The 13,410-nt window shown below is 40.3% G+C and overlaps 1 protein-coding gene across 1 annotated transcript in view; it reads right to left on the reverse strand.

The window, feature by feature from the left end:
• Positions 1–12,125: 12,125 nt before the first annotated feature.
• Positions 12,126–13,410, reverse strand: part of LOC137913879 (semaphorin-3A-like) — a 47,906-nt gene continuing 46,621 nt past the window's right edge. The window contains exons 19-20 of the mRNA XM_068757500.1: positions 12,816–12,958; positions 12,126–12,578 (exon numbers count right to left, since the gene is read on the reverse strand). Coding sequence (XP_068613601.1) covers positions 12,126–12,578; positions 12,816–12,958 — 596 coding nt within the window. The remainder of the gene's footprint in view (positions 12,579–12,815; positions 12,959–13,410) is intronic.

Consider the following 13,410-nt stretch of genomic DNA (forward strand, 5'->3'; position numbering starts at 1 on the left):
CCCTCCACCTGCTGGTGAAAAAAGAGACTGTTTGAGTACAGGTAGGTGAGTGTGCTACATTATCAGATTACAGCAATCTCAAAGTATTTCAACCCCTTAATGACAAGCATCTGTAGTATTTGTAGAGCACCCATTTGATGCTGTGACCTGCTGCGGACAGACCCCAGCCTCTGACAGTGTTTCTGAGGAATCTTGGAACTTTTCTTTCGAAGCTTCCACCTCTGGAATGTTCTCATCACAGATTTTCTGGTGAAATCTAGTAGATTGTGGAATCTTTCTAGTATGTTTCTGCCCTTCTTCATCTCTGGCATGACCAATGATGGCAAAACTTCAACTTCATTCAAATGATGAAATGTTTTCCTCCAGGATTTCCTGATACTTGATGGAACGGAATCCATCTGACCCTCTACCTGCTGCAGGTTTCAAATGCCTGAGGAAGCAAAGCATCCCCGGAGCATCACTAACCCACCACGATTTGTGACTCCAGGCAGTGTTTCATGCTGTATTCTTGCTCCTCCAGATATAGTTGTGATCCATAAGTCTGTACTCAAAATCTTATTTTGTTTCATTGCGCCACAGAACAGCAACGCAAAATGCTTGTGCCTTATATAGATGACTTAGAGCAATGTGAGATTGGGAATTACTTGTGCCTTTGGGTTAGCAGAGGTGATCAGACATGGTCCTTAAGCAAATGTAAACAAACAAGAACAACAGCATGTCATCTCAACAGATAAGAAACCACAACTTTGGGACAACACCACTAAAAGTTAGGTTAGGTTGCATGTGTGCTCTTACGAGGGATGCTTTTTAGGAGGTTGAAGAATTTTGAGACGACATTTGTCAGTTAATATAGTCTGTGTCTCCCGATGTATGCAAGTATGTATCTATGTGTTGTTATTTCAATCTAGAATACAATAACAATGTTTGTAATTCATGCTTTTGGCTAATCAAGTTAATAACACATTTAAGCAGTCTACCAAAGTAACAGGTTAAGTAAAAATGTGCCAGTCCTGCTCACTGATTGGCAACATTGACGACAAAATCCAGATCAGAGATCCATAAATATACAATAAACAGCTATTATTGTCAAATTGCACAAACCTGTTTATTCTTTCTGGTGCAGGCCGAACTTAATGTCACCGCTCATGATTTAACATACAGAGATCCTAAACATAGTCGTGTTAAATTAACAACAACTCAGACTAATACTGTCACTTAAAAAAGCTTGTATTCCATTCTAGCTGCTGTCACGGCAACAATATCATTGGGAGAGCCATCTCCAATGTATAGATTATAATACTTTCCCATAAGTGTTTTTAATGATGTACTTAGGTTCCTTATCTTAGCATTTTCTATATTAACTTAGTGATAACACCAGTTTTATCAGGACTTTCTCCAAAAGGTGCTCAAAAAATATATTTTTTAATTAGCACAAGTTACATAACAGACAAACAGGAACAAAGAATTTAAGAAGACATAAATTACTGTTCGCCAGCGTTGAGGAAGTTAAAATACTGAGCTTCCTAGCTGCCTAGCTAGCTCTGTGAACGACGAATGTTGTTTAAAGGTGTTAGCTGGCTAGCATCTCTGGCCTTTAAAATAGTTTTCACAGCTCGCTTTTCACAGAGTCGCCCTGTCACATTACAAAGGGAACTGGGTTGCGGAAACGGGTCTTTCTTTTAACGATAAGGTCAAACATTAAAGTCACGGAGCTTAATTTAACGAAGAAAACACTCACCCGTGTGGCTTCTATTGAGAAATATGAAAGCAGGAACTAAGTCCGACGTGAATATCCTTCCCCGCAAAGCGCAACAGAATAGTTCCTACCTGCGAAATTACATTATCAAAAATATAATACACTTGACTTGTCTTTCGGTTTGGCGCACCAGTATAGCATGAAGTAAGACATGTATTTTAAATGTAAAAAGAAAATCTGAACCCTCTGTTCCTGTTGTTAATTTGTACTTATAAATACAAATGTATTAATTATTATTTCCTTAGATGCTTCATGCTGAGAAACGTTCAGCTGACTGTGTTTTTTTTTTTTTTTTTTTTTATCTCTACCGTAAACCATCATGAGACTTCTCGTATGCATCGCTCACAAATGAATGCGTCTCCCCTACAGATGGAGACAAACGCGACAACCTCGGAGACAACGGCTCCAAAACGACAAGTTACACGTTCATTCACACAGTGGCGAATGTCTGGGAGCGTGGTGCTAATAGACACGCACCGAGCTGCGTTGCGTTGCGTCTTGTGCATGTGAGCCTTGAACAATGAAACATTATATTATATATAGTCAAGTGATACAGTATATATATATATATATATATATATCTTTGGTCATATAAAATAATTTGTGTGTGTAATGTATGCATATGATAAGCCCTATTATTTCTTTTTTCCTTTTTAACTTTGATGAAATAATTACTACAGTATAAACTAGACAAGCACTCTGAGAGCACAGACCTCCGCCAAGCAGCTCATTCCTCTCCTAATTGGATTTACACCGTCCACATGGTGATCTGGATCATCCCCAAAAAGTTACACATATTTCTTGGTATATTTACACACCAACCATGAAAAGTAAAAGTGAATCGAAGTTGATGTGTGTTTTTAACTGATTTTTGAATCCATAAATGGAGTTTTCAATCTTACAATTAAATATTTTTTCATAACGTCATTCTGGATCTGATCCAGATGAAATTCGGTGGTGAGATAGAGGCCCCCACCCTCCATGACTGTGTCAAATTCCATAAACATCAGTCAATAATCAACCAAGATATTGAGGAACAAATTTTGAAGCTCCATTGACTGTAATGTTACAGAACATTTCAAACTGAGCCAGAATAATCCAGGATCTCTTCTGGATCATCACCCGAATGTAATCATATGTTCCTGGTAACGTTTCCAACATTTCCTAAAATTCTAATCAAGATCCGTTCCGAACCTTTTGAGTTATTTTACTAACAGATGGACAAACGCCGGCGATCACATAACCCCCGCCTCGGCGGAGGTAATAAAAGGCTGTATTGGAGTTTAAGATCAATCGTCAGTTTTATAATATCAGTCAAGTTGAGGACAGGTTCCCTGTCATGAGGCGCTCCTGAATGCTTGTATTCTTGGTACATTTGAGGCCAAAACTTCTCATTTGAGGAGGACCAGTAGGTTGAACTAAGATGTTATTGTGGTCTATAGAAATATGATTTATTGGACTTTGAAGATGCTTTGGTTGCCATTGATCAGCAGGTAGTCTTCTATGGAAAACCACATCTGTCTGTAGACACATAATTTCAATTGGCTTTGATTCATTATTTCCCAAATGTTGCCTTTCTTGTGGCAATCACATGTCTTTAAAAATAGCTTCCTTGTAACAGAGCGCTAGTCAAAAAGAAAAATACAATCTGGTGGGTCGCATGTTTGTTTATTGAATGTTGTTTTTAGAAACTCTGGAAACCATTGCCTCATTTTAGAGGTATAATTTTATTTAGGTAAGTTTCTCAGGCTTTGATATTTAGCACAAGAAGAGAGGGAACAGATGGGGGGGAGCAAAATCTCACTGAGAGCAAAGGACCAGCAAGCCTGGTCTGGATGGGACAGATTAGAGAGTCTGTAAGATCTCTAGATGTGGTTATATTGTGGCTTTTAATCCGCTCTCCCCCTTTAACTTTAGTGTTTGTCATTTCTGGCCACATCAAGGACTTCTAAAAGCTACAGATTCTGGTCCAGCTTGCCCTGAGGAGGTAAACCTGATTATTATCGTACCCTCTCCGGGCTGTTCTCGAAACACATTAATCAATTCCAGCTATGGTTTATGAGGCAACGTTTTTTGAACTAATTTAACATAGAATTTACTGTATTAAACCTTTTTTTTGTCCTATAGTACGCATCAAATTTATTCTAATCTCCACTAAAATAGTTGGGTAGGATCCCGCACAGAATTCTACCCTCTTGCCTGGACAATACACCGACACTGACCCCTGCAACGGACTTTTGGATTCTGTCTCTCCGCGCCGCTGCTTGGATATATCTGCCTGTTTTTCTGACTATCCTGTTGTTGAACGTCGCCTGTTAAATATTAAATGGCCTCTTGAACTGTGTCGTGCTTCTGGGTTCTCACCTTCTGTGGACTGTGACAAATTCTGACTCTAAATTTTAATATCAGTGGGAAATTGTTCGCATCATTTTTACAACAGAAATGATTAAATGAAATTATATAATCATCTTACCTCCTTTAAAGAATGTGTCTGACATGTTGACCACCAGACTACTGTGTGATGTGAGAGCATCATGATTGAGTACTGTGGAAAGTCGGGGTGCTGCACAGCTGGAGCACCACAGGGCTGGTGTCTGTCTCTTTGACACAACTCAGAGCAGAACTGTGTCCGATGTCTATGTTGTCCACCGTGCCAACTACTCCCTTTAAGAGCCCCCATGAAGTGAGCCTTATTGTTGACACTCGTTCAGGGTTCTCTGCTCGTTTGTATTTTACAAAAGAAAGGAGCACTTTGAGTCAATGTTTGCTTGTGATGAGGTTGTTGTTACCATAGTAACCGTTTGTCCCAAAAGATGGTGCATCCTCCACCATAGCTATCAAGCATTTATGCACTGCCTGCAGAGAAATCGACTATGGAGTGGTTCAAGGATGACAAGTCTGTAAGAGGTTATGCCAGCGTCAAGATCACAGGCTTGTAAAAGCAAGCAATAAAAGTTCAAACCAGCTTTAGCCTCTTATGTTGTCAAGCACTATTTGAGGCATGCAACTTGATGGAAGTTCAGAGGGGATCGGGCTTTACTTCAGTACTGTACTAAAGTAATACATTGAGACATTTTTGTTGCTACTCTGACGTTGAACTGCCAAGATTTTCCCATGTTTCTACGCTAAGCTTGGTTGGTTTCGGGTCATTACCAACCTTTTAGCAATATGTTTCACATTGATATCATTATTACCTCCACCGAGGAGAGGTGGAGGTAATGTAATTGCTGGCGTTTGATTATCTGTCTGTCTGTTAACAAGATAACTCAAAGAGTTCTGGACGGATCTGGATGATCGCAAGGGCTTTTTTGAAATGCTCCTCTTAGACAGGATGTTTGACTTTATTTGTACTGTAATACATGCTACTGTGTGACTGTACTTGTACTCTAACATTCTATCTAATAAATATATTCATCATCATCATCATTGGATCCAGGATGACGTGAGGAAAAAATATACAATTTTAAAATTGAAAACTCAATTTACGGATGTAAAAATCAGTTAAAAAATAGACATCAACTCAGATTCACTTTTACTTTTCATGGTTGGTGTATAAAGACACCAAGAACGATTCAGAACCTTTTGGTGATAATCCAGATCACCATGTGGACGGTGGAAATTGAAGTTGGAGGGAAATGAGCTCATCGGCAGAGGTCTGCGCTCTAAAAGTGATTTTCTAGTTTTAAATGCTATAGATCAGTATTTCTGAATGTGCTTCTGCTAACCAAGTGGCATGCATCATTCATTCATTCATTCATTCATTCAGCTTCTTGAAGACAAGACAATTGTAATTCTGTTTATTGCAGGGCCACACAGAAAGACAGGCTCACGCTCACACCTATGGTCAATTTGGACTGACCAATTCACCTTGCATCAAGATAATTCAATTAAGAGATGTCTAAAGTATTGCACAAAGTATTCACTGGTAATGGCATCATCAAGCAGAGGCATTTGTGGATAAATATACAGTAATACCTCGACATAATAACGCATTGACATACGAGTGTTCCGAGACAAGAGCCAACCTGAGAGCAATATTTTGCTTTGAGATGCGAACAACTTCCAGACGCTGACGCTAGATTGCCGAGCGCTTCAAGCGCTTCATTCAGTGATTTTGGCTGTATTTGTGAATATTCTTTATTAGTGATGGATCCAAAGAAAGCAAATGGTAAGGATGGCAGTGAGAAGAAAAGACAAAGCATGAAATTATCAATCAACGTGACCGTGGTGTCACCGTAAGGGATTTGGCACGCCATGAAGAACAGAGTACATCGACGATATGCACAATCCTCAAACAGAAGGCCATAAAGAACACGAAGTCTTCCAAAGGCTCAACTATTATGTCTGAGTTTATGTAAGTGCACGTGTAAAGGAACAATTACTGTATAAAGTGCTACGTACTACCTCCCTTCTCCTGCTCACTACTCATAATAAACATAATAAAACCACATTTTATATTACAGTAATACTGTATATTATTTATTATACCATTTTGTGTGTGTTTATATAGCGATTAAATACTTTTTTCCCATTGTTATTAGCGTTGATTCGGGTGTTTTTACACGGCCGAAACGGATAATTTTTTTCCCATTTATTTTATATGTGAAAAATGTATTTGATATACGAGAAATTTGAATTACGAGCTCAGTCCAGGAACGAATAATACTCATATATCAAGGTATTACTTTATGTACAGATTCATCAAACATGATAACCTCAACCACCCAGTTCAAATAGTCTGAGATTCACAGAAAAACATGTGAGGCAATTTGCTGGAAAATCCAATGGTTGCTTCAGTGAGGTAAACAAACCATAAAAGGTCCTTTTATGAGCAAAATGATGAAAAGAACGTTTTGTGAGTAAGCAAACACTGAGAAAACAGTATTTCTATGTGGTAATGGTTAAACTAGTCCCCTTGTGTCCAACACTGAAGTGTTGTTCTACTGGTAAAAAATAAAAAGGCATGTTCAGTCATCGCTCGTGAAATTTACTTATGGTAGTTACAAAGGTTCTTTGTCTTTTTCAGGAATTATGCAACAGCCCCAAAATTAATTCCTTTCTCTGTGACCCCTTTGGTTCAATCAGATTCGACCAACCAAGACATCATCGGGCCAGCTCTATGTGAGTGCCATCCTTTGTCAATATAATAAATAAATGAAGCTTGTTGTGATCGAGGTTACAATTTTAATATTTTAACCTTGATCACAATTAAGATTAAAACATGGCATTAACATTTTAACCTCGATTGCTGTCAAGTAACATAAGGCTTCAAGCTTGTTTAAAAAAAAAGGCTGACAGTCAAGCAAACCTGCTGCAGCTCTGAAGATAGCAAACTATCATCAAACTGCTGCATTCGAACACAGTGATGAAAAGAAACCATGATCACCTGTATTTCTGTCTTTGGACAGTGACAAGGTAGAGATTTGAATAAACTCAGGCCGCACAGGGAGAGTCAAATCTTGCTGTCTGAAGCAATTCCACTGATTCCACCGATTTCCACTGCTCACATACAAAAACACTTTTGTGTGACCTCAACTGGTATAGTGACACCAGTCAGTCAAAAGGTCTTTAAGGAAATGAGGCCTGGTTTGCAAAACTATGTGGTACCCTTTGGCAATATTACAGTACAGTATGGGAATATTTGCAGTATAATTATAGTATCATATTTATTCTGTCAGGCAGTAGTGGCCGGTGGGAAACACAGAAGGAATGTCTCATTCCTAAGAAAAATACGACAGAGCAACGGCCTCGTTTCCTTTTACTTCGTGGTTTTCATTGCAAATCTGATGCTCGTAAGGCTGCCTGGTTTTCATGGAATGTACAGGATATTAATTACATTGAAAACACTGTCTGGACATTTTAGAACAAGAAAATGTAGATGATTGCATGATTTCAACAAAACCCCACACAATAAGATACATGGAAAAAGGACAATGATTTTAGCGTAGCGGCCCACCTTCAAGCACAACACAGCAAAAGAATAAGCTGTGCTGACTCCTTGAAATGAACGTTATCAGGACCAAGAGGTGAGAAACTGCCAACACTTCACTGAGAAGGATTACAATGGATGAATGGTGATGAATATCATGTGATACACGCCTGTATACTTGTTTGCGTTTAGTCAATGATTACCCTCACAAAGTGAATCTCAGAATGAAAAAAAGTATTCATTAAAAAAACCCAACTGAGAATGACCGGAACCAAAGAAAATGCTTCTTGGTTTTTGACGTGATTGAAACATATAGTTCACCCATCAGAGTCCTCAGCAGAATACACTGGTTGCTGAGCATTTAACAAGTGTGTGGTTACGTTGGCAGAGATGGATGGCAGTTTTTTATTTCACCGTCTTGAAGTGATGACAGTGATGGACAGCGTGCAAAAGAAATTATGGAACTGGACCGGAATGAATCCCGGGGATGTAACTTCATACTCATTTTGCATCCAAAGTTGTTTGCGTGCATTTGCATCTTCAAAAATGATATGCTAAACAAGACTCTCCAAAATGTAAACAGCCGTAGGGAGGAGGGAGAGAGTTTACATGACCGGGCAGCAGCTCAAATCTTTGTTCCTCAGTGATGAACTAGATTGTTCTTTTTAAAGTACAGTCGATCAAGTCAATCCAATGATAGGCTTGTCATGGTTCTAATCTATCGACGCAGGCTCAACTCTTACAATAGAGAGGCATTTGTTCAGACGTATTTCAAGATGAGCCAGTTGGGTTGAGATCTTAACTTCAACCTAACAGGAAAAGCTAGCAATGCATCTTTACATTCATCTCAATACAATTTGTCACAATGAGCCACACAACACGAACTGTCATTTGGAAGCAGACCTTTATACATATTTACAAAAAGAAATGCAAAGTCTCCGATAACAGCAGGAGATAAGAAGAAGACATGTTCATTCTATCTGTGAAGGAGTCATTCTGGAAGATCAGGGACAAAAGCAGACACTCAAATGCAAACAATGCAAGCAGCGGTGAATGAGAGGCCTCGTCTCGGAGGGGAATTATGCTGCTCACAAAAATGTCCTGCAGGAGTTCCGCCTCCAACTTGTGTGGTGTTTGGATCTGATACAAATATACACGTATTACACACGCACATATATATATACACAATAAGTACAAACCAGTCCATAGAAGAGCTTTTTATATTTTTTGAATTTGCATTCTTACTTTGAAACACTGAAACTGAAATACAATTTCTGACAGTTTGATGGAAAGTAAAAAAAAAGCCTGACATTGAGTTGAGGGTATGTGTTTTGGTTAACGCAGCTTGTGTCCACACACTACTAAACTAAGTTTGCCCTCCTTTTAAAAGAAAACATTACACTAAACATGTATTCAAACTGACTATGTAAATGTCACATGTGACGTTTAATTCAGCTTATCCTGCCTGCTTCATAGTAAATCACGCACCCTATCGTTTGAGAGACGCAGCTGTACCTGACACTTACACACTTTAAACGCTCAACAGTTACTCACACACACTCCCCCTCAAAGCTTCTCCTCAAACACTCACATTCAGGAAGGAGCAGGTCTCTTGTTAGCTCTTACATGTGGTCAAAGCATGAAGCCCAGGAGTAAACGTCTGCAGGCCCTCACTGCTCTCAGCCGTCCCGGTTTATTATTCTCACAGCATCGACATTGTCTGATCGCAGATTTACCAACTTGACCTCAGACATTTCCTTACAGCTGCTCTAACTGGTTCCATCCAATTCAAACAAAAAACAAACTGGTACAAACTGTACAAGCGCGCGCACACACACACACACACACACACACACACACACAACCATCAAAACTAGACTGTCGTAATCAATGGATATAAATAGAAATGATTAGGACATTAAGTAATGTTTTCGTTTAGTCTCTGGCTTTGTTCGTTTCCCCTCTCTCACATCAATCTTTGAAAAGTAACATGACTCATTTTAATCCTGAATGCAATTCGATCTCTGGACTCGTGCATCGCTGCTGAACTTGGCTTTGATTTCTTTCTTCTGTGAAACCTCATCAACTCTGAGAGAAACACATTTCAAATGTTATATCTGTGTTCGGCTGAGGAGGCTCTTCTTTGATTTGTCAGCACGATGAGCAAAATTCTTTAAAAACAACAAAAACTGCAGGCAGGACACGATCTTTGGAATTCTCTTCCCCCCCCCCCCCCTGTGGGGCTAACAAGAAATATCTTATATCTGAATTTCAATAAGTGGGATTGGAATGTTGCATAAACAGAAAACAGATGATAGTGTTTAGAAATGTCGGGGAGGACGATGCAAAGGACAGGGTGAAGTGGAGGACGTTGATTTGTTTAGACTAAAATGTGTGGGCACAAATGCCTAATATATGCGTCAATGACAATGTTAAATACGGGAGACTTCATGGTTGAATTGATGTCGGAGGTGTTTTAAAAGCGTTCTGACCTCAAAACTGTTTGAACAAGAAAGTTTCACTCGACTCGAGATTAGAGAAATAAATACCAACAACAATAAAGTTAAATCGACTTGGAACACATTTCGTTGCTTGAACATTTTCACATTGAAAACAGATTATGATTTACCAGCCTGAGAACGTTGCACTCAGAAGTCTCTGTAATGCCAGGCCTGTTTACTGCTTTCCCAGCTTCCAACTTTGGTCCAATAAAGGCTTCTTTATATTGCTGGACCTGCTTCGCTAATTTACAGCTAAATTTCATTGCCAGCTGGGGTTACACGACCAGTTACACAATCCTTAATCTCTATAACGTCCCGAGCCACAGGTCGAGAAACATGCTTGTTCTGCACAGCTAAGCGATTGTTCACTCTTCCTTGAATTGATTTCTTGTCGTATCAAACACAACTGGAAAACACAAAAAAAAAAAAAAAAGTTACAGTATAAACAGCTGTTTTGTCCGACAGACATAACGTATAATATGACTTTAAAGAGTATCACTTATAATATATTCCTCTTGGCTTTCTTTTATGTGACATCTAATACCGGCAACACATCATGTTTGTGTGTACAATTGTTCTGCAAAATGTAGCTGATGTCTACAAATGTCCTGCATAACAATACGTACAACATATTTCTGAAATCTGTACACTTTCTCATGAAGGGACAAACTAAACCAACACTAAAAAAGATGATTCAAAACGTGACAATGCAACATTTCCTCCTGAACCTATACAAAACTGTCTGTAGCGTGCAATATGATCAGTGCCTTATATGTCAGTGAAGAATACAAGATTTACCGCTGAAAGGCGGGGCTTGTAAGACCACACCCATCTGAGGAAACTGAGCTCTCGTGGTAGGTCAACTATTATTTTATCTCCCCAATGAGGGAAACGAGACAGCAAGCTCATCTACTGAGTACTATTTACCGACATTTAAACATACTGTCAAGAATTCGGTCCTGAAAGCGAAATGAGCAAACACTGCTAATAAAACTGCAACAAAGCATTATAATTTAAAATTAATTTAGCCAGTGAAAACTTAACATTTCGAGACCAGTGTCTGATGATGAGTTCAAGATGCTCTGACATTTGAGGAATCAAACTGCAACCAAACTGCCCCCGCCCCCCCCCCCCACAATATTTTTTGTCTTGCTTTCACATTCCAACCTCCAAGCAAAGGATTTTGACTGATTTCATCTCAATTTGATGAGGGTCAAAGAAGACTCTGCGAAAACCGAAAGCAACACAGAGAAGAGAAGTTTGGAAATTGCTACAGGCAGCTTCTAAGAGCGGAAAGGAAGAGGCAGCATGTTCTCCATCGTGGATTACATATCTTAAGCATTATGGAAGTTTCTGTAAACTAATTTTCAAAGTGTAATTAGTGAAATGACTGCCTGGCAGAAAATAAATCAGTCTAAAACATCTGTTCTGGTTTGGAGAAAATTTGCCAGCGATTTAGTAATCTGAAATTATAGAGCAGGACCTTGCAAAGCCCCCAGTATGGTCTTTGAAGGCAGCACACAGGGCTGAATGTCTTGTATATGTTATAACTATAACTTTGGGAACAAGACTTTTTATTATTTGAATGCGTTCCAAATCTTCCATCTGGTTGTTACAGCTCCCAGTCAGCTATTCGGACATGCCCTTCATCCTTCACTCAGCATTCTGTGCAGCCTCAGGTCCTGCACTTTAGATTCCCGATTCACGTCTTTTGTCCGAGTACACAGCCTCTGTTGTTTACATCCTTCTGTACATACGTCAGTTGTGTCCGTTGTTGCCATTATAATGAAAGGATGAATGTAAATAAGTGCATGCACATGTTGCTGTCTCTGTACATACAGTCTGTGTGTCTGTCTCAGTGTATGAATGCGTGTTTGCGTGTCCTAGTGTGGGCATGAGCCTAGATGTGTATGCAACTTCCTGGTGTTCCGCACCACATTCAAGCGCTCCTTGGTGACCTCTGCTGTGGCTTGCTCCTGCTCTTTCTCCCAACTGCCCTTCCTCCACCTCCTCCTCTTCCTCCTCCATGCTTGTGCCTCTCGCCCCTTTCCTTCTCTTTCTTTTGCTCTGCCTTGACGTCACCGTGGCGACGGTGGTTGCGAGGAGGCCGGTATCCCAGTGCTCTGCAGTGTTGGCCGAGGTTTCCCGGATAAATTAGCGCCATGACGTCCTCGTACCAGGGCTGGGTTCCTGTGCTCTGATAGGACGAGCTTGACCAGGAAGCCAGCAGGCGATTGGCTGACAGACTCCAGACAGCCAGGCGGACTGTGACAGCAGTCCAGTGGTAGCCATGCTCTTCTACCTGACAGTGGTACACACCACTGTGAGACAGCTCAGCTCGACGAATCAGAACGCCCCGCTCGATCACAACCAGCTGGTCACCTGTTACCACCTGGAGAGGAAGAGGAGGAGGGACCGGGAGCGAGTGCAAGCTTTTATATTGTGGTAGTATGTTCAGTAAAGTTGGTGTTGTTGGCCTTGTGAAAGATTTGTGTGTGTGCGTGTGTGTGCGTGTGTGTGTGTGTGTGTGCGTGTGTGTGCGTGCGTGTGCGTGTGTGTGTGTGTGTGCGTGCGTGTGTGTGTGTGTGTGTGTGTGTGTGTGTGTGTGCGTGTGTGTGCGTGTGTGTACCTGGTTGAGTTCAGGGCTGTTCTCTCCAGCCTGTTTATACCAGGTAACAGCAGCATGTCTGGACCGGGGTAGACACTCTAGGTATGTGCTGTTGCCCTCGGCAACCATCATTACCCTCTGTTCCGCCTCCACCTGTAGGCCAGCTAATTGAAGGTGAGAAAGAGATGTGACACATTGGTGATATGATTGTGTTGGATTCATTCTGTTTGATTGTATTTTTTTTAATGACAACTTGTTCTCTCTTTAGCTTCAATTATTTCAGTTCTGATATATTTTTTCGTCTTTGAAGGTTGAATCCGAAGCAAGCGGACCTCTGTTTGGGGTTTGAAGATGCTTCGCCTCTCATCCGTAATCTTCTTCGGTTCTAATGGACTGTTGGTGACTTCAGATGTTTGAACTCTGCTGAGGTCGCTAACACATTGAGAGTTGTTCAGGTCACACATTGACAGGAGAGTCAAAAGCACAATTGTGCATCATCGTAGTCACAGAAGACACGACTGGTTCGTTTGGCGAATGGAGCACCATGTGAATTATTAGTATTATTCTCAGTTTCGCTAAATTGAAAGTGTGAAAGGTGGTGATATTTTCTGTGGAG

The sequence above is a fragment of the Brachionichthys hirsutus genome, unplaced genomic scaffold, assembly GCF_040956055.1.
Source record: "Brachionichthys hirsutus isolate HB-005 unplaced genomic scaffold, CSIRO-AGI_Bhir_v1 contig_304, whole genome shotgun sequence".
Classification (NCBI taxonomy): domain Eukaryota; kingdom Metazoa; phylum Chordata; class Actinopteri; order Lophiiformes; family Brachionichthyidae; genus Brachionichthys; species Brachionichthys hirsutus.